At 47.0% G+C, this 23,086-nt stretch overlaps 1 protein-coding gene across 1 annotated transcript in view; it reads right to left on the reverse strand.

Moving 5' to 3' along the window:
* LOC130022001 (zinc finger protein 345-like) overlaps positions 1-18,884 on the reverse strand; it is a gene marked incomplete at its 3' end in the record, with an annotated part of 131,748 nt that extends 112,864 nt beyond the window's left edge. The window contains exon 1 of the mRNA XM_056112728.1: positions 18,789-18,884. Coding sequence (XP_055968703.1) covers positions 18,789-18,884 — 96 coding nt within the window. The remainder of the gene's footprint in view (positions 1-18,788) is intronic.
* Between the last annotated feature and the right edge of the window lie 4,202 nt (positions 18,885-23,086).

The raw sequence follows: 23,086 nt of genomic DNA on the forward strand, positions 1-23,086 counted from the left end.
TTTTTTCAAGATACAGCGACATTATAGGCTGTACAGACAGGCTGGAAAGGGAAAGACAGAGGCACCAAGTAGTGAGAATTTCATGGACTGCCAGAAGAGGAAAAATACTGTCAAAGCCAAGAAAGTAAAGCAAAAGATTATTCCGTGACAATTCGTGGGAGCGAAGGGCAGCGTGAATGCAGCACAGATGCCTGTATCCAGGAACCCAAGAATATCAGGGTCAGCAGCACATTTCACATGTGCTCAGGGCACCCACACACTGCCCAGGGCCTGAGCCAGGGAGGGTTCTCAGACACTCACCTGCACGCATGCCTCTCCTCCCCGGCTTCAGGGTTCCTCCTTCCAGCCAGATGATCACTGCAGGCTTCACCCCAGAATACCCTGAACCTCACAGAGATGGAGCATGGATTAGTGACAAGGAAAACATGACAAGAAAACCCCATGTGTCCCTATAAAAATTGAGTCAATTACTGGAAAGGCATGAACAGAATCTGCACTTCTAAAATGCTTCAGATTTGGAGTTATCCAAGAGCTAAGATTCAGGACTTAATTTAAGAGTTTAATATGAGGCCCCAGAAAACACGCCAAATAGTATAGCCCGGGTCTTAAAGGGCCAACAGGGATTTGATCACAGCACAATACATAGTATTTTTTTCTCTAGTTTTTCTCTAGTTTGGGATCCTCAGCTGGGGATGTTCAAGGCCTCTCCCTCATTGTGTACTCAGAAATCAACTTTGATGTTGCTTGAGGATCACCTGGGATGGTGAGAATAGAACACATGTCCAGAGCTTGCAAGACAAGCAACTGTCACTCTCGGCTTGGCATCACATGCAATGTACTGAGCCTGCGTGAACTGATGCCTCAGTGTAGTAAGCCCCAAAGATTAACAAATCCAAACATGGCTAAAGATGACGAAAGCCCCAAATTGGTTTTAAAAATAAACATATAAAAGGAAGCAGACAGACAGCACAGCAGGTCAGGAATGGGCCTTCCTCAAGGTCAATTAAAGTTCGATCCTGACATTCAGTAGGGTCTCTCAAGCCATCAGATGTGAACCCTGACTGCATAATCAAGAGGCAAATCCTGACTCCTGATGAACCAAGAACCAACGGAAGTGACCACGAGCACTGAAATAGAGCAACAACAGATGGAGTGAGACCCTAAGAAATAAATGAGCTATGTTGGGAGCGATATTACAGCAGGCAGGAAACAGACAATACACACACGTTCAGGATTGATTTCCAGCAGCACACAATGTCCCGGACCACAACCAGGAAGAATAACTGAATACTCAGCCAGAAATAATCCCTAAGTATTTGTAAGTATAACCCCAAACCAAATCAAAACAAAATAAAAGGGAATGCCCTGCCACAGAGGCAGGTTGGGCAGGGGGTGGGGGGTGGGAGGGACACTGGGATTAGGGGTGGTGAAGAATGGGCACTGGTGGAGGGATGGGTACTCAATCACTGTATAACTGAAAGCTAAGCACAATTTTTTTTAAGTCTACAACTGTTCCTCATGGTGTTTCACTAATAAAAATTGTAAAAAATAAAAATAAAATAATACAAATAAAAATAAAAAGGTAAAGGCCCTCCCGTTGATCATCGATTTGCTCGAGTGGGCCCAGTCTCCTTTGGAGACTTTGTTGTTACTGTGTTTGGCATATCGAATACGTCACGGGGAGCTTGCCAGGCTCTGCCATGCGGGCGAGATACTCTCGGTAGCTTGCCGGACTCTCCGAGAGGGGCGGAGGAATCGAACTCGGGTCGGCCATGTTTGCTGCATGCAAGGCAAACGCCCTACCACAAACTGAAATTGGGGGCCTGATGCAATAGTACCGGGATTAAGACAGCAACCTTTTAAGCTGCCAAGTGTGTTCAATCCTCAGAATCCCATGGCCCCTGAGCACCCCTGTGAGTGATCCCTCAGCACAGAGACAAGAGGATTAGGTTGTGCCCCAAAGAAAAACAAAACCAAAACAAATACTAGAAATTATATGTAGTACAAGAAGTGATCAAAGAACTCAGCATTGGCAGGAACCAGGAACTTTTTAGAGAGACCTGAGCGACGGTTACAACACGTGGGGAGCTTGCCATGCATGGGGCTAACCTAGGTTGAAAGCCAGAACTGCAGATTCATGCAAACCCACAGAGAGTGATTCCTATGGAAGAGCTTAGAGTAAGCCCTGAGCATCGCCAGGTGAGCACCAACAAGAAAACCAGGGAAGGAGCTAGAGAAACAGCTACTGCATGGCTGTCCTCCCCAGGACAGTCACAGCTACTGTTGGACACACAGTCACAGCCCGGCACAGGGAGCCCACATGGGTATGTCCAGACAAGGTCGGCCCCGCACTGCTCTCACCAATGGCCCACAGGTGCTGGTAGGTCTCCAGCATCACATCCTTGTAGAGCTTTCTTTGAGAGGCATCCAAGCACGCCCACTCCTCTGGGGTGAAGATCACGACCACGTCGGGGAAGGTCACCGTGTCCTGAACCGGCATACAAAGGGGGCAGGAGTCAGGGTCTGACCCCACCCTGTTCCCTGGACTGTGAGGTCAGGACCCCAGGGCCCTGGAGGGGCTCACGGTCTGTCCCCTCGGGAGGAACCAGCCTCCATCTGAACTCCTGGCAAACGGGTCCCAACTTCAAAGACAGCTGCATCTATGAAAATGTGAGGATGCTCTACTAGAAGGTTCCTGAAGGTGGCAGACTTGCTCCTGATGTCAGGGAATTCCACTACTGCTCCTATGAGCACTGCAGCGAGTAAAAACTGAGCACACAATCACTGGGAACCAAATGAGTGACCCTGCTTTCAGGTCAAAACACTAAACATACACCCCTTGTATCCCACAGTCACTTGAGCTGCAAGCGCACAAACAGGTGTAGCACACCCGGGGACCCATGATGCACATCAGGCACAGAGCCAAGAGGAAGCCCTGAGCATCTCCCCTGTCGCAAAACTAAATACGAAAAGAAACAAAGCAGCATGACTGTGTAACTGGACAGTGGGATGGGGATAGTTGGTAGGGCTGGTGTTCCCCGCCATCCCATAGGGTCCCCTAAGCAGTGCCAGGTACAATGCCAGAGTGCAGAGCCAAGAGTATAATCCCCAGAATCACTGTGTGTGGCTCTGAAAACAAAACGAAATACCCAGACACCAGTCTTTGATGCCCAGCACCCCATATGGTCCCTGAGACATGTCAGAAGTCATCCTTGAGCACCAGTAATCTTTGAGCTGTTGTGGTCCAAAAGCCAAATACAACAAAACTGACACAAATGTGCCCTCATACTGCAGAGAGCCAGGTTATCTGACAAGGGGGCAGGATCCTTCCTGAGCAAGTCAGAGACAGACAGCCCAGCAAGCCTGACGCTCCTGTCACAGCATCACCTCATTTTGTCACTCCTACCTGGCGTTGGTTGTGTCCGATGGCACCTCATCATCTTCTCCTGCCTGTTTTTCCAGACGTTCAGAGACCTGGAGGAGAAGTCAGAATTGTGAGAACTGGACAGTAGTAAAATCCCCAAGTTCTGACCAGCCACACCCTCGGGCACTGGCTCACAGACCCGCCTGGGGAACACTGCCTGATGTTTCTTTCTCCCCAGGTGAAGCAAAATGTGTTGGCATCTGTGCTGCCTTTCGCGACACAAGTTCTGGACTTGGCTACAAGAGAGAAAAGTCAGCCCTGCCTTGGTCTCACACGCCCAGCCAGGGAGGGACTCTGAGACCAGGAAATCCTGTGCATCTGGCCAGAAGGGCTGCAGCCCCCCCCCCCCCCCCCCCGGTGATAGAGCCACATTCTGCACTATGGGGGGGGGGATGGAGAAGTAGAACAGTGGGTAGGGCGTTTGCTTTGCAAGTGGCCGACCTGGGTTCGATTCCCAGCTTCCCATATGGTCCCCTGAGCACCGCAGGAGTAATTCTTGAGAGCAGAACCAGGAGTAACCCCTTGCATCGCCGGGTGTGACCCAAAAAGCAAATAAATAATTTTTTAAAAAAATTTCTACAGACATACACTTTTACCAGCAGTACACGAACACACAAGCGCACACAGACACAACCTTTACCACCAATACTCACCTTGATAGCCAGCAGTCTGGGCAGGACTTTGCAACTTGATGTGAGGAAGCAGATATTCCTATTCCGACATACAGTAAACCTGTTAGCATGCTTGCGTTGCTGGCACTAATCAATCTTCTGCATCCCCAGGGCCCCCAGAGCACTGCCAGGAATAATATCTGAGGCCAGAGCCAGAGCAAGCCTTTAGGATATCTCCAGGAATGCAAAGCCCCCCATTCCCCATGCCAAAAGTAGCCCCAAAATGAAATTATCATTGGCAAACCCTGGCCACCTGCAGATCCACCGCCCGGGCCTGATCGACGAGGGCAGCCAGTGAAAAAGCTGGACGACAACAGGGTATCAAGTCTTTTTTGTGGGGGTGGCGAGGCTCTGCGCCTCAAAGTGAATCTGGAGATTCTACAGCAGCGAAACTGGTGCAAGATCCCAACATGGGTCAGCTGGGAGGTTCGGTAAGGCTAAGGCCCCACTCTCGGCAGCTCCTGCACCCCAAAGCCCACAACTCCCGTGCTCAGCCCCGCACCCACCCGTGGCTGCCCCAACACGGAGCTGAAGGTGACCTTGGCCACTGCAGCCCCCCCCCCAGTATAATGCACTCACACCTGCAACCCCCGCCTCCCACTACAGCCCTTACGAACCTCCCAAAGCTCCGCACCCCCCAAAAGACCCCATCATACCTTTGAACCACTGGATATCGGGGAACACAAGAAAAACAGGTGCAAGAGGTCCCTTGAGCTGGCGCGGTCCCACGGCTCAGTGTGGAGATGTGGAGGCATGGGGCGCTCACGGGAGGCCACCCCTGACCTGCAGTAAGACAAAACAGGCCTTCAGAGTCTAGCTTCCTCCCTGGGACCCTAGTTTGTCCTTTAGCCACGTGAACAACGACTCTCTGACCCCGTTTCCAGGAAGAGAAGCACCACAAAGGCCCCACTCTGATGTCACTTCCGGTCCTGCAAGCAGCATTAAAGGGCCAGACTAAGCCCTCAGGCCAGTTCAGCTTGTCCTTCCCCCTGGGGGTCCTGTCTCTTAAGCTGTAACAGTTTGCATCAAGACCAGGCATTTCTGCTTTCTAGAATGTCCCATTTGAATGCCAGGGGAGTTTTGCCACTTCCTCCAGGTCCATCCAACTCCCACGACAGGACCCCCTCTTGGGGCGTTAGGAACTACAGCAACTGAAGCCTAAGTCAAGTACGTGTGGCAAAGAAATTATGCCCAGCAGTAGATATATTTCAGAGTCAATCAACTCCCGAAACCTTGGACTGATGTCTTTCTGTGTTTAACCGAAGAACACTGATCTATAGTAAAATATAAAAAGGCTACAGGGGAAATAGAAAAGCAGGTACAAATACACAGCACTTCAACTACAAAGCAGTACAAATACAAAGTTGAGAATTATCACAAAGTTATGGCTTATCAGTAATCAAGAGTGACTTGGGGAATTGAGACAATGAGAGGTAAAATATAGAGAAAAGGTAAACGTGAACTAAATTAGGCATGTTAACAAGGAAGGATGTAAGCTTCTCTGGAAGGAGGAAAACCAGCAATTCACAGATGAAGACTGAAACACTTTGGGTTAAAATCTAACAGATCACAACAGCCTGAACCCTGTTTCCTTCTTCAATCCTCTGTCACCCTTCATCGGCCAGGGTTGGGAGATGAATCATGGCCATCAAATGCACTCCGCACATGCTACATTACTTGAACACAACTCTCAGTACCGCAGCATAACAGTCGGGGATAGCCTGATCAGGGAGAGGTGAAGAGTCAAGCTGCATCCCAACTTGATTTTAGGGTACAGAAATTCTACTGTTAGAAAAAGAAATGTGGAGTCAGAAAGGCAGTAACCTGGAAGGGGCACTTCCCTTGCTGAACCAAATCAATCCTTGGCATCTCATATCACCCCTAAAGCACTCTATCATTGTAGCACTGTCTTCCCATTGTTCATCTATTTGCTCTAGCAGGAGCCAGTAACATCTCCATTCATCCCTTGAGATTTTAACAGTCTCTCCTTATTCATCCTTCCCAATAGTGCCATATTGGAGGCTCTTTCAGGGTCAGGGGAATGAGACCCATTATTGTTACTGTTTTTGGCATATTGAATATGTCATGGGGAGCTTGCAGGGCTCTGTCGTGCAGGCAGGATACTCTCTATAGCTTGCCGGGCTCTCCGAGAGGGATAGAAAATGTATATTTTACTTATATTAAACATTTAAAATATATCATTTTATTTATATCAAATATATGAAATGTATTAAATAAACATATGAAATATATTAACCATAAAGAACCAACAGAAATAATTCCACAGTGCTGTTCCTAGAGTAAGCCTCAATCTTCCACAGATCTGCCCAAAATTCAACCAAAAATAGCCCAAAAGCAAATTTTTATTTGCAAGCCACAACCATACCTAGGGCTGCATCCCCAGGATGGCCCTGGACATCAAGGCTACTACTGAACAGTGACCCAGGGCTACAGGGTCGTTTGCCTTTGGGGAGCTGCCACCCTGTCCCTCAAAAATGAACAGGTCTTTTATTTTTTTGGAGGCTCCACCAGGGATATGGAGGAGAAACTTCTGGCTCTGCGCTCAGGAATCCGTCCTGGTGGAGCTTGGAGATCAGACTTGGGTGGGCCACATGCAAAGCAAACGCCCTAACCACGGTGCTATCAATCCTGTCCTCTAAGTGAATCTGGAAGTTCTACAGCAACGATGTCGAACCAAAGGATCCAGGACAGGGCCCAGTGAAGCTCAGTGTTGGGAGGGTCGAGACCGCCCCCGCTTCCCCTCCTCTCTCTGTTACCACTATGTTCATCCCCACGCCCATGTGCTACTGCCCATTTCCGGAGCTGGAGGAGACTGTGGCCACAATGGATCCCCAGGATCACGCACTGACACCCTCGACCCCTGTGCCCAGGTACAGCTCCTGCTATAACTCACCAAAGCTCCACGTCCCCAAAATGTCACCACTGCACCACAGGAATGACTGGAAGAAAGCGCGAAAGTGCCCCCAAGCTGGCATTGCCCCTATTCTCACACTGACGAGATGGGGAGGTGCCAGGCGCTAAAGGGAGGCTGCTTGTGCCCTGCCACAAAAGCAGCCCTCACAGACCCCCTTCAACGCAGGACAGCCACTGCTCCCTTCACCCATGTGACAAATAGACACCTGATCCAGTGTCTGAAGCAAGAACCTTAAAACTCTGCTGTGACGTCACTTGCACCTCTGCGAGTGGCCTTAAAGGACCAGACACCAGGTGCACAGGAAACCACTAGCACATTGCAGGTAAATATGTACTGCTGGCTGGGCCAGTGCAATAGCACAGTGGACAGGACATTAGTCTTGCATGCAGCTGACCCAGGTTCAATCCCCGGCATCCTTTATGGCCCCCCCAACCACTGCCAGGAGTAATTCATAGTGCAGAGCCAGGAATAACCCCTGAGCATCGCTGGGTGTGACCCAAAAAGAAAAGAAAAAAACATGTACTGAAGGTGGAATGAACTCACATAAAGGAGTGGAGAGGTGGTAGCTAGAGTGATTGGTAACAAAGTGGGGGTCTGGAAGATGGAGAAGTCCCACAATCCTGTATTAGCAGTGACTCTGTAGCCAGCCCTGCAGATGCGGAGAGGAACTGATCTAGTAACAACCCGGAGAGCCAGAGAGACGCTGGAACAGGAGCAAAGGCTTCTACCCCTTAACAACACAAGAGCAGTGGACACTTGCCTACAAGGAAAACCCTAGGAGGCCGTTTCAAAAACAAGATTTCAAACCAAGAGTATGTGGCCAGTGGCTGGAGTGAGAGCACAGTAGGTAGGGTGTTTGCCTTGTATGCAGCAGACATGAGTTCGATTCCGAGAATCCTATATGGTCCCCTGAGCACCACCAGGAGTAATTCCTGATTTCAGAGCCAGGAGAAACCCCTATAAATCACAGGTATGACCCCCAAAAATAAAAAAAGAGTACATGGCCAGAAGGGTAGTGCAGTGTGTTGGGCACCTGCCTTGAACTCGGTCAACCTGAGTTCATTCCCTGACATTCCCCAATGGTGGCATGGGAACCACCAGCAGTAACTCTTAAGAACTGTCAGGTTTTGCCCAAAACTAAAGTATATAAAACAGAGCATATAGACCAACCCCCAGAAAGGAGGGGCTAACAGGCAGCAAACCACACTGGTATGCAGCCTGGCTTGGCCTTTTGCACTTATCTATATGGTGTTTACCAATCTGGGGAATATTATATTGTTAGGATTTTACTGCTTCCAAAGTAAAAATCTCAAAGCATTTATCCACAATGTTTGTGTAAATCGAATGGAAACCTGAATACAAGGAGTGCAGATATGCTACAGCAAGTAAAGTGTTTCCGTGCACACGGCTGACCTGGACACCAAATATGGACAGCACAGCGGGATGTGGCTCCACGAAATATAACACAGAAGAGCCTGAAGAATGAAGGTTTGGCTGTCTATCTGAGTCGAAAAGTTCTCCGCAGCATCGTGGTTAATCTCTGCCATGATCCCCCACAAACCAGGACGTCTGAGCCAAGCTAGAGTCACAGCGACAAATGAAACTATGGTGTGCCTTGACCCAGCAAAATGCAATTTTTGTACCTATTTATTTAATATTTTTATTGCTTTTTCGGTCACACCTGACATTGCACAGGGGTTACTCCTGGCTTTGCACTCAGGAATTACCCTTGGTGGTGCTCAGGGCACCATAGGGGATGCTAGGAATTGAAACCGGGTCGGCCACGTGCAAGACAAACACCCTACCACTGTGCTATTACTCCAGCCCCGACCTATTTATTTTTTAATTTTTGTTAGTGAAACACAATGCGGTACAGTTGTAGACTTACAAATTTTTGTGCCTGGGTTTCAGTTATACAATGATCGAGTACCCATCCTTCCACCAGTGCCCATTCTCGACCACCACTAATCCCAGTATCCCTCCCACCCCCCAAGCCCCCATCCCATCCTGCCTCTGTGGCAGGGAATTCCCTTTTGTTCTCTCTCTCCTTTTGGGTGCTGTGGTTTGCAACAGAGGCACTGAGTGGCAATCATGTTTGGTCTAGAGTATACTTTCAGCATGCATCTCCCATCCTATAGTCCCCACCTATTTACATATTATTTAATTCCTTCCACCTTGCTTTATCACTAAGAGTCATTATTTACCAGTTAACAGAATGTGAAATCCAAATGCCAGGACATTGTCATAGACATGGTCCAGGTGATAATCAGCAAGTACCTTTCCCTTATGGTACTAATGTCACAGGAAGCTTTCACACACACCAGGATTATTTCCTTCCGGACTGTAGTTTTGTAGCAACCCCCCAGCCACTTGTCGAAACTAAAACTGTTTTACATAAGGGCCATGTTCTGACCCTGGCCATTGTTATTAGGGAATTGATTGATACAACATAACTTTTATAGTTACTAAGGCTTGAGGGGAACACGAAAGCCTTCCTATATTCCTTACCCACAGATTATTTTGCAGTATTAATTCTCTTATGCCTTAAAAGGCTGCAGGTGCCTTTATATGATAGATGATGGACTTCCCATGTTCTTACATACATATTTGTGAATATATATATATATACATATATATATAGTTCCTCCCCAGTGTGAATTCTCCTATGCATAGTAAGGCCTGCAGATCCAGAAAGGGCCTTTCCTTTCCACACTCCTGGCATACATAAGGTTTCACTCTAAAATGACTTTTCATATACGTAGGAAGGGCTGAGGACAAACTGAAAACCTTCCCGCATTCCTTACACTTATGAGGTTTCTCTCCAATGTGAATTTTCCTGTTCAAAAGTTATGCTAATTTATTGAAAATTATCCTGCAGACCTTACATATGAAAGGCCTCATTCCAGGATAAATGTCTTTTACACAAAGCAAAGCTTGTGGATTGATTTAAGATCTTCCCACCTTAATATATGCTTTTTCAAGTATGAATTTACCTATGTTCAATAAGGAGTTAAGGGGAAGTGAAGGCATTGCCAAAGTCTTTACAAACATAAGGTTTGTCTCCAGTACGAAATCTCCTGTGGCTCAAAAGGCTTGCAGAATAAGCAAAGGCCTTGCAACACTCCTTACATATATATATGGATTCACTGTAGAGTGGGTTTTCTTGTGAACTAAAAAGTTTGAGTATAAAGTGAAGACGCGGCTGGAGTGAAAGCACAGAGGGTACGGTGTTTGCCTTGCATGTAGCTGACCCGTGTACGACTCCCAGCATCCCATATGGTCCCCTGAAAACCACCAGGAGTAACTGCTGAGGAGAGAGCCAGGAATGACTCAAAAAGGAAAAAAAAAAGAAAGTGAAGACCCTCCCACAGTTGTGACATGAATAAAGTTTCATTCCTGTATGAACTTCCCTATACTCAGAAAGAAACTGAGAAGAAATGAAAGGTCTTCCCAACTACCTCACATATATAAGGGTTTTCTCCGATACGAATTTAGTGAAAACTAAGACTTCAGGGATAAGCAAAGGCCTTCCCACATTGCTCGCACATATAAGTTATCTCTCCAGTGTGAGTTTTCCTGTGCACTCAGGCTTGTGAAACAAGCAAAGACTTCCCACTCCATACAAGCATATGGTTTCTCTCCAGTGTGACTTTTCCTGCGCATACTAAGGTGTATGAGTCAGATAAAGGCCTTGACACATTCCTTACAGGCATACGAACTCCCCAGTATGAAATATCCTGTGAATAAGGTATGCGGATCCAACGAAGGTCTTCCCACAGTCCTTACACTTAAGTGGTTTCTCTCCTGTGTGGATATTCACATAGCACCGCCAGGGTGACACTAGACTCAAGAGTTTGTCCTCAGTGCTGACATTCCTGGGAATTCTGAGCACTGTGGGTTTCTAAAGGAATGTGATGGTGCTGAGAACACGTGAAGGCTCCCCCACATTCCTTACACGTGGACAGGTTCAGTTCACAATGACTGCCTGTGGGTCTGTCAGTGTGAGAGACACATTATAAACAGTATTCGTCTCCCAGAAGCTGCCCCACTATGGAGGGGTTGTGTCCGCTGACTGAGCTGAACATCCAAGGATCTTTTCCTAGGGGACGACTTTGTCAGAACGGGCATACTCTTGCCATTTTCATCACCCTCAGAAGACAATGGACCTGTCTGAGCACCCCCTTGGAGAAGAGGGCAACACTGCTCACTTAAGCCTTTATCACAGTGTGCAGAAAGAGACATCCCACCAGGGCTGGCTTCTTCCACGTAGAACACCAGAGAAGGATTCCAATTATTGCCCTATGCCATGAGAGTTCTCATGTTAAAAGAAATCAAACTCTGCAGGTAGGTAGCTGGTGGGGTATGAGACAATGAGTATCTTGGGGAAGTAATTAATCAAGATGGGGCTAAAAGCAACGACTCTGAAGCCAGCCTTGGGGATTCAAAGATGAACTGACCTAGTAGAAACCCAGAGAGCTGGAGACACTGGAACAGGAGCAAAGGCTGGTAAGAATATCAGAGAGCACAGTCCGGCCAATGCTCTACCCCTTGACAACACACAAAAAGTGGACTCTCAGCTAAAGGAAAACCCCAGGAGGCAGTTTCAGAAACATGATGTTAAACTGAGAGTACCAGGTTAGTGGTTTGGGTGCTTGCCTTGCACGCCGCAGACATGGCATTTCATACCTCACACCACTCATACTCCAAGAGTAGAGTACCAAATTTGAAGTGGTTTTAAAGTAGAAGGCAACCAATCTTAGAGGGAAATATATTTTTACAGATATGTGTGTTTGTGTGTATATATATATATACATATATATATATATATATATATATATAGAGAGAGAGAGAGAGAGAGAGAGAGAGAGAAACACAAGACTCAAGCCTTAACAACATATTAGTAACAGCTTATAAAAAGGCTTAATGGCCTCTGGGTGAAATACACCAATCTTTAAACACTCTCCTCTAACGAAAGTTTTTTTTTTTTTTTTGTGCATTTTCAGTGGTTTATTCATAAGAAACAATACAAAATAAATTATTTCGTTTCTGCTTTGGGGCAGGGGTTGGGGTACAGGATGGAAACATCCAAAATATGGTGGTGGGAAGGTATAATGGTGGTGGGATTGGGGCTGGAATATTAAATGTAATCAAATATTGTGAACTACTTTTTAAAAATAATGTAATTCTTAAAAAAAGCAATGATGGGCTTGGACGAAAACACTGAACACAAAAACCCGATCCCCAGGGCCCATAATCACTAGGGATGAGAAGGGGACACTCAATGTCCAGTGAGCAACTCAAGGTTGAGTGTGGACATTTGTGCCTAGGGGACTATGAACTCAAGTCCAGGGCTGCCCCGAATTCCTCTCAAAGCAGGCAAAAGTGACCTGACTCCCAACACTTCTGCCAGCCCCAAAGATCCTCTGCTTGGTACTGGCACATGCCCAGAACTGCAGACAAAGCAGAGAGTGAACATGAGACTGTGTGACTGAGGAGGTGAGGCTCTCCAGAGCAGAAAGGATGAAACAGAGGAAACGCATGTCCGGGTTCCTGAATCACTGTAGCTGATAGGGCACATATGGGGCCATGTGGCCCGGGGGCTCCAATGCCTGTTAGGGGTGAATCCAGAGCAGAGAGCAAGAGGAAGCCCTGAGCACCTCCATTGTGGCACAAAAATAAATCTGAAAGAAGAGCGATTAGGGCTAGTAAACCTTGCGTCCCATATGGTCCCCCATGCACTGCCAGGGAAATTCTGGAGCGCAGAGCAAGAAACCCCAAGATCACTAGGTGTGGTCCCCAACCTTCCCAAACAGAACAAAGCTAAAGAAGTCAGTCTTGGATCTGAGGTACCACACAGAGTACGAGACCTGGCAGGGGTGAATCTTGAGCACTGAGCTGGGGCTACTCCTCAATGGAGTATGATCTAAACCCAAATACAACAAAACAAATAAACAAGGACAAAAGCAGTCTTAAAAAGAGTAGATGCTGGGGCTGGAGCAATAGCACAGCGGGTGGGGCATTTGCCTTGCATGTAGCCGACCTAGGTTGATTCCCAGCGACCCATATAGTCCCCCGAGCACCGCCAGGAGTAATTCCTGCGTGTATGAACCAGAAGTAACTCCTGTGCATCGCAGAGAGTGATCCCAAAAGAAAAAAAAGTAGTGTAGGAAGACATTGCTTTGTCCTTCTTCCACAAAAAGCTTAGCTTTATCTGGTTACACCCATCACAGTGCTCCTGAGGCACTTCCATTCCATTGTGTTTATCTGTAAACGGTCTTCCCTATGCTCTCCTCTCCACCCAGTTAATCAGCTTTCCTCCTAATCAGACTCTGTTAATTTGTAAGGTCAGATTCCACAGAAATCTATGATTTTATGAGTGAAATATTGCCTTTCTCCTCTCCTTATGCCTTATGAACAGTTTACTTTAAAGCAATGCCCTTTTTGTATAGATACAGGAAGACCATTAACATTATGCTTTGTAACTTAGGATTTGATTGGCTTTGAATATTATTCACTCCCGGGCATCTGCTTTCTCGACTTAAGCATCAGCTGCCCTTAGTTCCTAACACCCCAAAAGCAGGATCCTGACGAGGGACTGAATGGACCCAGGGCAAGCGGTGAGCTACCCTGGCATGGAAATGGGACAGGCCAAAGTGCCACGATTCTTAACTATAAGTTAAGAGTTTGATCATATGCAAATGTCGCCATGAACCAAAACTGGCAGGCTTCCGAATGTAACCTGCCCACACGGCAGAATCTGGCAAACTCCCCGTGGCATACCCAATATGCCAAATACCAGTAACAATGAAGGGTCTCATTCTCCTAACTCTGAAAGAGCTTGAATATGGCACTTTTTTCAAAAATCTCAGGGCTAGGACAAAGGAGACTTTACTGGGGCCTGCTCCAGGCAATCGACGAATAACAGGATGGTTGTAATTGTTGTGATTGTGATTGATCCAAAAGTAATGATGAGCCTAGGATCCTGCTAGGGGTGGGAAAGACTATCTGGCCTGAGTACTGCAGTCTGAGATCGAGATGCCCGTAGGAGGGTAATTCTGTAAGTTTAAGATATTTCTTACTGTATCCATACAAAATGATTAATATTATATATGCTTATATGTTTGCTAGACAAGGAGAGGAGAAACACACCCAGGAGAATCTGCTCTAGGGTGGATTGATCTGATAATGAGGATCTGTCCTAGGAGTGGATGTCCCCAGGGAAAGAGGGAAAGAATTCTACCCCTACTGATTGTGATTACACCTATGTGTAATGATTACCCCAACCCCTCATGCTTTGGGATTTAATTGTACTGGAAGAGTGGGCTGGGGGTAAGAAGGAAGGAGAAGTGGAGCAGAAGGAAGAGAAAGAGGGATCAGAATAAAGACTCCAGAGAAGGAGGGTGAAGGGGGATGGAGAAGGAGAATGAAGTACCATGGGGGAGGAAGAAGCGGAGGCAGAGGCGGAGAAGAGAGACTGATGTGGATGGAGAGAGGATTGGAATAAACTGTGACTAAGACCAACCAGTCTGGCCCTCTTTCCTTCCTTTGCCTGCCCATCGCCATCGACCTCCCAGCAGTGGGGGAAGAAGGGTGAGACTACCGAACGCCAGCGGTGGGAGAGATTGAGCCACCATTGCAGTGTGCAGTGCTCCTTTCATGAGTTTACACAAGTAGAGCCAGTGCTCCTTCCTGAAACAACACTAGAGACAGTCAGCCCAGAAGGCCTAGACACTCCTCCCTGCATCATATCATTTTTCACTTTCCTCCTCTCTGTGGACGGTGTGTCAGACGGCACAACATCATCTTCTCCCACCTATAATTCCTGAGAATCAGCAGGAAGTTCCATGCAAAGATCAGTGAGCATGATAGATGCACAAACCCCAGGGCCCTGACCAGAAGTTTCTGCTTTGGAGTCTGAAATTGCTCTCAGGGAGGGCAGGGCAAGCAGCTGACCTGCTCTCCTATCTCACGGGTCATAGTTCCACTTGAACTGAAAATGTTATGATATCTAAACATATAGTGGAACAGAGAAGAATTAGGCCTCGGGCCAGAGCAACAGCATATTGGGGAGAGCACTTGCCTTGAAGGCAGCTGACTCTGGTTTAATCCCCCACGTCCCATAGGATCCCCCAAGCCCACCTGGAGTGACTCCTGAGTGCAGAGTCAGGTTACTCCAGTACCCAGAGTACTGCTGCCTGTGGCCCCAAAACAAAAACACAAAAGTAAAAAGTGAATTGTGTAGTTAATCAGAAAAAAGAACACAACTCTCTTTACTTTACCGAGCATAAAAGCATTTTAATGATGGCTACAGAGATAGCACAGATCACAAGGTGCTTGTCTGACACACAGGTAACAAGGGTTCAATCCCCATCACCCCACAGGATCCCCAAACCTAGAGCGATCAATGACAACAGAGCTAACGGTAAACTCCGCCGGGTGTGGCCGACCAAAAATAAATTTAGGTGCCAGAAATACATTCTGGTAGGGTATGGGCCTTGTACACAGCTGACCTGGGTTTAGTCCCTGGCACCACACAGGGTACCAAAAGCAGCAACCACAGGTTATGACCAGAAAAAAAGTTTTTGTTCATGAGTCAACCTCCACCACTCAGTTTTGGAGAATGCAGGTCAGACTTGGGTTTTGGAGCCAAAGGTGGCAGATCTTTGGGCTCACCCACGTGGTACGTGAGGAATCCTGTGTTGTGCACGAGATTGTATCGTGTCGCAGGCTGCTTGCAAGGCCAGGGCCTGCACCCCTGGATTATCACTGACCCCAGGAATTCAAAGTCTATGTAAGTACTGTGAATCTTATGAGAAGGATACAGACAGAAAACAGGGATGAGGCCCAGCTGGTAGAGGTCCAGGCAGGGCTGCTGCCACCTGGGGCCTCCCGGTGCACAGCTGAGCCAGAAGTACTAACTGCAATTTCAAAGGCTTACAGGGGCCAGAAAGAGCACACAGTGAATGGCAGGGCACTTGTCATGCAGACGACAGACTCAACTTCACATTCTGAATCACCAAGGAGTGATCCCAGAGCACTGCTGGGTTTGACAAAAGCCCACACAGCCAATCCCCCTCCTGCCCAAATAAAGACAATGAGGAATTTATCTGCCAACAGCAGAGGTGTGAAATCTAATAATATATTCGCAAGGGTCAGTCCTTTCAGTTTTTTGTTTTGTTTTGGGACCACACCCAGAAGTGCTCAGAGCTTACAGGCCAGGTTTTCAGATTATATTTTTGTTAGTTTTTTTGCTTTTGAGTTTTGATTTTAGGTCACACCTGGCTATGTGCAGGGGTTACTCCTGGCTCTGCACTCAGGAATTACCGCTGGTGGTGCTCAGGGGACCATATCGGATGCTGGAAATCGAACCCAGGTTGGCTGCATGCAATGCAAATGTCCTACCCACTGTACTATTGCTCCAGTGCCATGGTTTTCAGACTGTATGATTTTACTCCTATGGGTACGTGATTTTATAAAACAAGAAGGGGATGAAAAATTACACTTGGGGCTGGAGTGACAGTACAGCGGTCAGGGCATTTGATTTGCACAAGGCTGACCTGGGTTTGGTCCCTGGCATCCCATATGGTTACCCGAGCACCACCAGGAGTGATTCCTGACTGCAGAGGCTTAGTGCAGAGCCAGGATAACAACCCTTGAGTATCACCAGTGTGACCCAAAAAGCGGAAAAAAAAGAAGAAAAATTGCATTTATCCCAAATGAAATTTTAAAGTCCATAATTTTGCTCAGAGCCTCCAACTGCTTCCTTTCCACCTAACAGCCTCTTGTTCAAAGGACTCAAGAATGTTCATATCTAAGAACTTCCAATTAAGGTATGAAAAGAGGAGTAAGAGGGAACACAGCAGACTGAAGCAGACACTGTCCAACTGAAAGCCCAGAGGGCCTTCCCTGGTACCCCTTATCCACTAGTCCCCTGGCAGGGCACAGAACTCAAGCACTGCCACGTATGGTCCCAAATCTCACCTCATCTGCTCCCCAAGTAGTGAGATAGAACCAGGGAGAGGAGCTCAGTGGGCAAAGCACCTGCTTTACCTTTGGGGGACATGGCATGGATCCCCCTGCATCCCAGACACACAGAGATCGGGGGACAGACTCTGACTATCTCCAAGTTTGTAGCAAACAGGGGAGGAAAAGATAGGAGAAATACCCCAACACCCAAAAAGAAGTTCAAAGAATGCTCGTGTGTCAAGTCAAATTCTGGATTAGGAGGGTTGCGGCCATACCTAGTGATGCTCAGGGGAATCTATGGCATGTCAGGGATAACCCTGGTCACTGCAAGAAAGACAAACGCACTCCTGACTATACTACTGACCAGCCCCTAAGAGTGAGACATTTAAAACCTATTGCAGCTGGTCCCTGAAAAACCCCTTTCTGCAAGTACTCACTTCAACAGCAGGGAACGCCCCTGGTGTGGGAGAGATGGACAGTGAGGGATGCTTGGAATCTTGACAGGTGAGGCAGAAATTCTTTTCTGAGGAAATATAATGATACAGGGTTAGCAAAGATAGTAAGTTGATAGGGTGCTTTTCTTTCAAGCAGCTAAACCGGGGTCAATATGCAATAGTGCATACGCTGAACCACCCCAGCACTGTTAAAAATGATGCCTGAGCTCAGAATCAAGAGTAATCCCTGAGCACCGAGTGGTGTTGTGGCCCAAAAACTACAATAAAATAAATTATAAAGGGATTGGAGAGATCGTATTGCAGGTGAGGTGCTTGTCTTGCACTTGGCCAAACCAAGTTTGAATCCTGGCATCCCATATTGTTCCCTGAGCCCAGCCAGAAATGATCCCTGAGTGCAGAAGGAGAAGTAACTGAGTCTTGCAGTTCTACTCCTCCAGACCAAATAATTAGTTCATTTAAATGAATAAAGGGGTGTGCCCAATATTGATGTGAAACTGCATTATTAGAGGGTATAGGAAACACTCTAGAAGTCTCTGTGCTACTTCCTGCTGAGATTGCACACTTGGTTGCAAGACCTGCTGTGGCATACCACAGCCCTGAGGCACCCCCTGCTGATCCCCCTCCTCCCAGCCCTGAGTTGTCTTAAATCTCTGCACCTAGGGGCCTGAGTGACAGCATAAACAAAAGAGCATTTGTTTCAAGGGCAGGAAACCTGGCTTTATTGCTGGGCATCCCTTATGGTTCCTGGCACCACTAGGAGTGCTTGCTGAACGGAGAGCCAGGAGTAACCCACGTGCATCGCTGGGTGTGACCCAAAAAGCAAAAATTAAAAAAAAAGAAAAAGTAAAGAGAAGCTCCCCACCGCCCTGTACTCCCAGAACCCACTGAATGCACAAGGAACAAGTGAAAAGCAAAGGATCTGCCAAATGCTTTTGAGCCCCAAGCACAGAAATGTGCCCTGCCCCTCCCCCCACCCACCCCATCTCTGGCCCCGGCTCTGGGCTCACTCCAGGCTGCTACCGGGACGCTGTGGGAGGCCGGGATCGAACCCGGCCGGCAGCGTTCTTCCCTTACGCATCTCTCTAAGTTCTCCTCAGTAACAACAACCTTGTTTCCCTCAAAATCATTTTTTAAATAAAATTTAAAAGCTGCTGCTTTCGGCAGCAGCTCTCCGTGCATCCCGGATGAGGGGCCGCCACCCAGGGCCACCGCCACGGAGCAACCCCACCGCCCACAAGGCGGAGAACGAAAAGTTCAGGCGCTCAGAGCGACCACTCAGGCGGCCAGCGGGAAACCGACCTTCCCAGACCCCGCTGCCCCCCTGGGTGCCCCCTCACCCGCTCCTCACCTTCCGCACCTATGCCGGCCACCAGCACTTCCACCCCGACTTCCGAGATGCGCAGGGAAAGAGGATCCCGATACTGTGACGTCATCGGCAGTGCGCCCAGAGCCTTAAAGGGCCAGGCTTCAAATATTCCTGACCAGGTACTTGCATGGTCAGAAGATTCATTTTTCCTGTTTTCTAGGATAGGATCAGGTGATCAGAACATCTGCTGTTTGCCAGGTCTGCGATAAATGGAGAGTGATCGACTGAACAGATAGTGTGTTGATCAGAAGTCTTTGTTTTGACTAAGGGAATAAAATTCACAAAGATACTTTGCGAACAGCCAGACCATCTCTTTGAGTCCCCACGTTCATTTCTATCGCACTGAAAGTCCAGGTCTGAAGTAGCTTCAGCTGTTTATTTTCACAATGATAGGAGAGAGTTAGAAACTATGTAAATCACGTGGCTCAGAAAGGGGTCAGGGGTAGCCCAGAAGGGGACTCGGGGATTGGTGATGACTGGGAAGATATTTGTGTAAGCAAAAATTCCTGTGTCTGTATTTGTGTCTATTCAGAGCAAAGGGTGCTCTCCAGTTATTCCGTGAGAGCTATGTGCAGCAACTCTTCAAACAGTGCTCAAGTTCTACATGGCCGTGATTCTACATGGATCAGACAAATGAACGGAAAGTCCCTTAACTGCTGTGCAGCTAAATAGTCTTTTAATATTTTAGTACTTGATGATTTATTAAGCTCTAATTCTTCAAAATTTGAACCAGTAAGCAAGAACAACTATATAGCAGTTGTGCAGGAGACGAAAGCCTCTTTTATAGACATGTAGATCTATTGTTTGGCTATGATGATTTGGTGTTTGTTACAGTAAAAATATGAAATTTAGTTTACAAGTTTGCTTCTTAGAAGAATTATTCCATAAACATACTCAATTTCTTGTAACCACTCCACTAGGGTGCCAGATCATCACAGTGTGCAAATAGGAACGATAGGTAAGGGTTCCCCCAAAGTGAGGTAGTAAACATCAATAGATGATTTATTTCTGCATTCACTTTTCTTTGCTTTGGTAACTATGCTTACCTCCCTATGCTTATATAAATTTATGGAGTACCAGGATGTGGGTCTGGTGAAGTTAATTTTGTGGATGCTTATGAAAAGGACAGGTGCATCAGGATGTGCTTTTTTCTAACCAACAGACTGTGCTTCTCTTGGAGGCTGCTATTTTGGCTAGCAGAACAGCCTGCAAGCTGGTCTGAACAAACACTCCAAATGTTGGAGTTCATTCGAGATTTGCCCCATCTTCCCACTGCCACACTGTCCTCCCATTGTTCATCGATTTGCTCAAGCAGGCCCAATAATGTCTGCATCTTGAGACTTGTTGTTACTGTGTTTGGCATATCTAATACGCCACGGGGAGCTTGCCAGACTTTGCCCAGCGGGCGAGACACGCTCGGTAGCTTGTCAGACTCTCCGAGAGGGGCAGAGGAATCAAACTCAGGGCAGCCTCAAGGGCCACATGCAAGGCAAACGCCCTACCCACTGTGCTATCGCTCCAGCACAACTACTACACTATTCTATTGGAAATATAAGTGTAAACATTCTAGGTTTAACATTGGTATCTCCAGTCTTCCTTGCCATATGGAGTTTAGGTTTATTGGATTACACCCATCAAAATGCTCCTGAGGCACACCCATTCCTCTGTTTCTTGTAATATAGCTATAAACACTTTAGGTTTAACATTGGTATGTCCTTCCTCCCTTGCCACAGGGAGCTTAGGTTTACCACAGTGCTCCTGAGGCACTCCCATTCTTCTGTGTTTCTCTGTAACTTCCTTCTCTGTGATTTGCTTTCCCAACTGGCCTGTAACCTTTTTCTCCTAATAAGACTCTGTTAATTTGTAAGGTCTGAATCCTCAGAAATCTGAGTGAAAAACTGATTTTCTCTTCTCCTTATGTCCTTTGCATAGTTACTTTAGAGCAATGTCCTTTTCGTATAGACATAGGAAGATAGTTAATACTCTGACTTTGTAACTTGGGAGTTAATTGACTCCAAATAATACCTCATACCTGGATATCTGCTTTCTCAATATAAGCCTCAGTTGCCCTTAGTTCCTAGCACACCAAAGGAAGTGTACTTTGTACAGTGTATAGTGTACGATGAGGGAATGGATGGACCCAGGGATAGATGTGAGGTACTCTGTCATTGAAATGGGCCAGACCAAAGCGCCAAATAAATTAAGAGCATGGTCATGGACAAATTCTGTCATGATCCAAAGAGCAACAACTAGATTATGACCATGCTAGTGTTAAGAAAGACTGATATTGCCTAAGCACCGTAGTCTGAGATCTATAGTAAGATGTCCCAGCTTTATGTATCTATTACTGTGTCCATACAAAATGACTAATATTATTAAAGAATAGAATTAAGATGAATGTTTATATGGTTACTGGACAAAGGGAAGGAACAACACAACCAAAGATGGCATTCCGCCTTTAGGTGGGTCTTTGTGCTGAAAAAGTTTGTCCTAGAAGAAGCTTCCCCCAAGAGAGGGACCATACATCCATTGATTGTATGACCATGGCTATGTATAATTGCTACCCCAAACCCCTAATGGTTTTGGAGATAACTAAGGCTGTAAGAGTGGACAAAGGAAAAATCAAGAGAGAATTTGAGAGGGAGAGTCCAAGAGAAATGAAGGAGATTCATGGAAAGAGAATCAGGAGAATTGAGATGAGCTTGGAAGAAACTGCTGAAAATGATATTCATTTTAGAAAGTGTGAATCTTCCCAGCTCAGGCCTATTCAGTGACTCTCTTCCCAAGTCAGATTACAGCTCTGCCAAATCCTGAAACTGTGGTTTGAGTTCTGAAATAAATCACAGCAAGTCAGGTAAGAATTATTTGAATTCTGGGTGAACAGGCCGAGCAGGTGGATGACATCTCTGTGGTTCTCACAGTCCAACACACCCAGAGCAAAGGGAAGATCCTTTGGGAGTATCGCCGGGAGGAGCTTGGCAATCACACACTACCCTTTTGGATTTTCTATTTGACTAGACCCAGGGATATCTGGGGATCATATAGCATACTGCGAATCAAACCCAGTGCAAGGCAAGCACCCTCCCCACTATACTATGACTTCAGCACAATCTAGTTTTATTAAGGGCTCACTCATTGACTTTTTAACATAAAAGCAAAAGAACATTTCATAATGGGTCAGAGAGAGAATAGCAGGTAGGGCATCTACCTTGCATAAGGCTGACAGGGGCAGGATTCTGAGCAATGCTGAAAGGAAACCCTGAGGACCGTCAGGAATAAACCCTTCGGGAACATCAGACCCCAAACCAAAACAAAACAAAATGTCTTCGTATACTCAAAAAATTGCTAATGACCTGAGGGCAAAGACAAGCTTAGTGACAGAGAGGGTGGGGTGCAAGGTGGTTCTGCTGCTCCTGAAAAGGGCACCCCAGCAATACAGGCTGTGCAGCCAGGCTTATTAAGAGAAAGGGGTACAAAGGACCCACATGGCTAATGAAGAAGAATGGAACAAGCCAAGAAACCAAAGCACCGGATCACCACAGGGGATCGAAGGGCCGTGTGAGTACAGCACAGATGCCTGCATCTAGGAGCCCGAGGCCCCCTGGGGTCAGCAGCATGTTTCACACACACTCAGGGCACACCCACGATGCCTGGGGCTCAAGCCTGGGAGGGTCCTCAGACACTCAGCTGCAAACACACCTCTCCTCCCCGGCCTCATGGCTCCTCCTACCAGCCAGGGGATTACAGCTGGCTTCACCCTAGAATACCCTGCCCTTACAGAATCAATGTAGAGACTAGTGACAATGAAAAGGCGAGAGGCATAGTCCATATGTCCGTGATATATCCAGCCAAGTTACTGAAAATACGCAAAGAAAACAATGTTCACTTTTGTTGCCTTGCACGCAACTGGTCCAATTCAATCCACGGATCCCATATGATCCCCCAAGCAAACACCAAGAGTGATATGTGAGTGCAGAAACCAGAGTCACCCCTAATATCACGGCATGGCCGAAAAATGAAACAAAACAAAACAAAATTGGACGCATACAAAATATAAAGTTAGGCGCTAAAAGATAGTACAGCAGTTAGGGCAGATTCTTCAACCACACATACCGGGGATAGGTTCTGAAATCAAACAAAGAATGCAATGTAAGAATTCACTGAATGCGGGGCTCGAGCGATAGCACAGTGGGTAGGGTGTTTGCCTTGCAAGCAGCCAATACGGATTTGATTCGCAGCATCACATATGATCCCCTGAGCACTACCAGG

The sequence above is a fragment of the Sorex fumeus genome, unplaced genomic scaffold (assembly GCF_029834395.1).
Source record: "Sorex fumeus unplaced genomic scaffold, SorFum_2.1 ptg000019l, whole genome shotgun sequence".
Taxonomy (NCBI): domain Eukaryota; kingdom Metazoa; phylum Chordata; class Mammalia; order Eulipotyphla; family Soricidae; genus Sorex; species Sorex fumeus.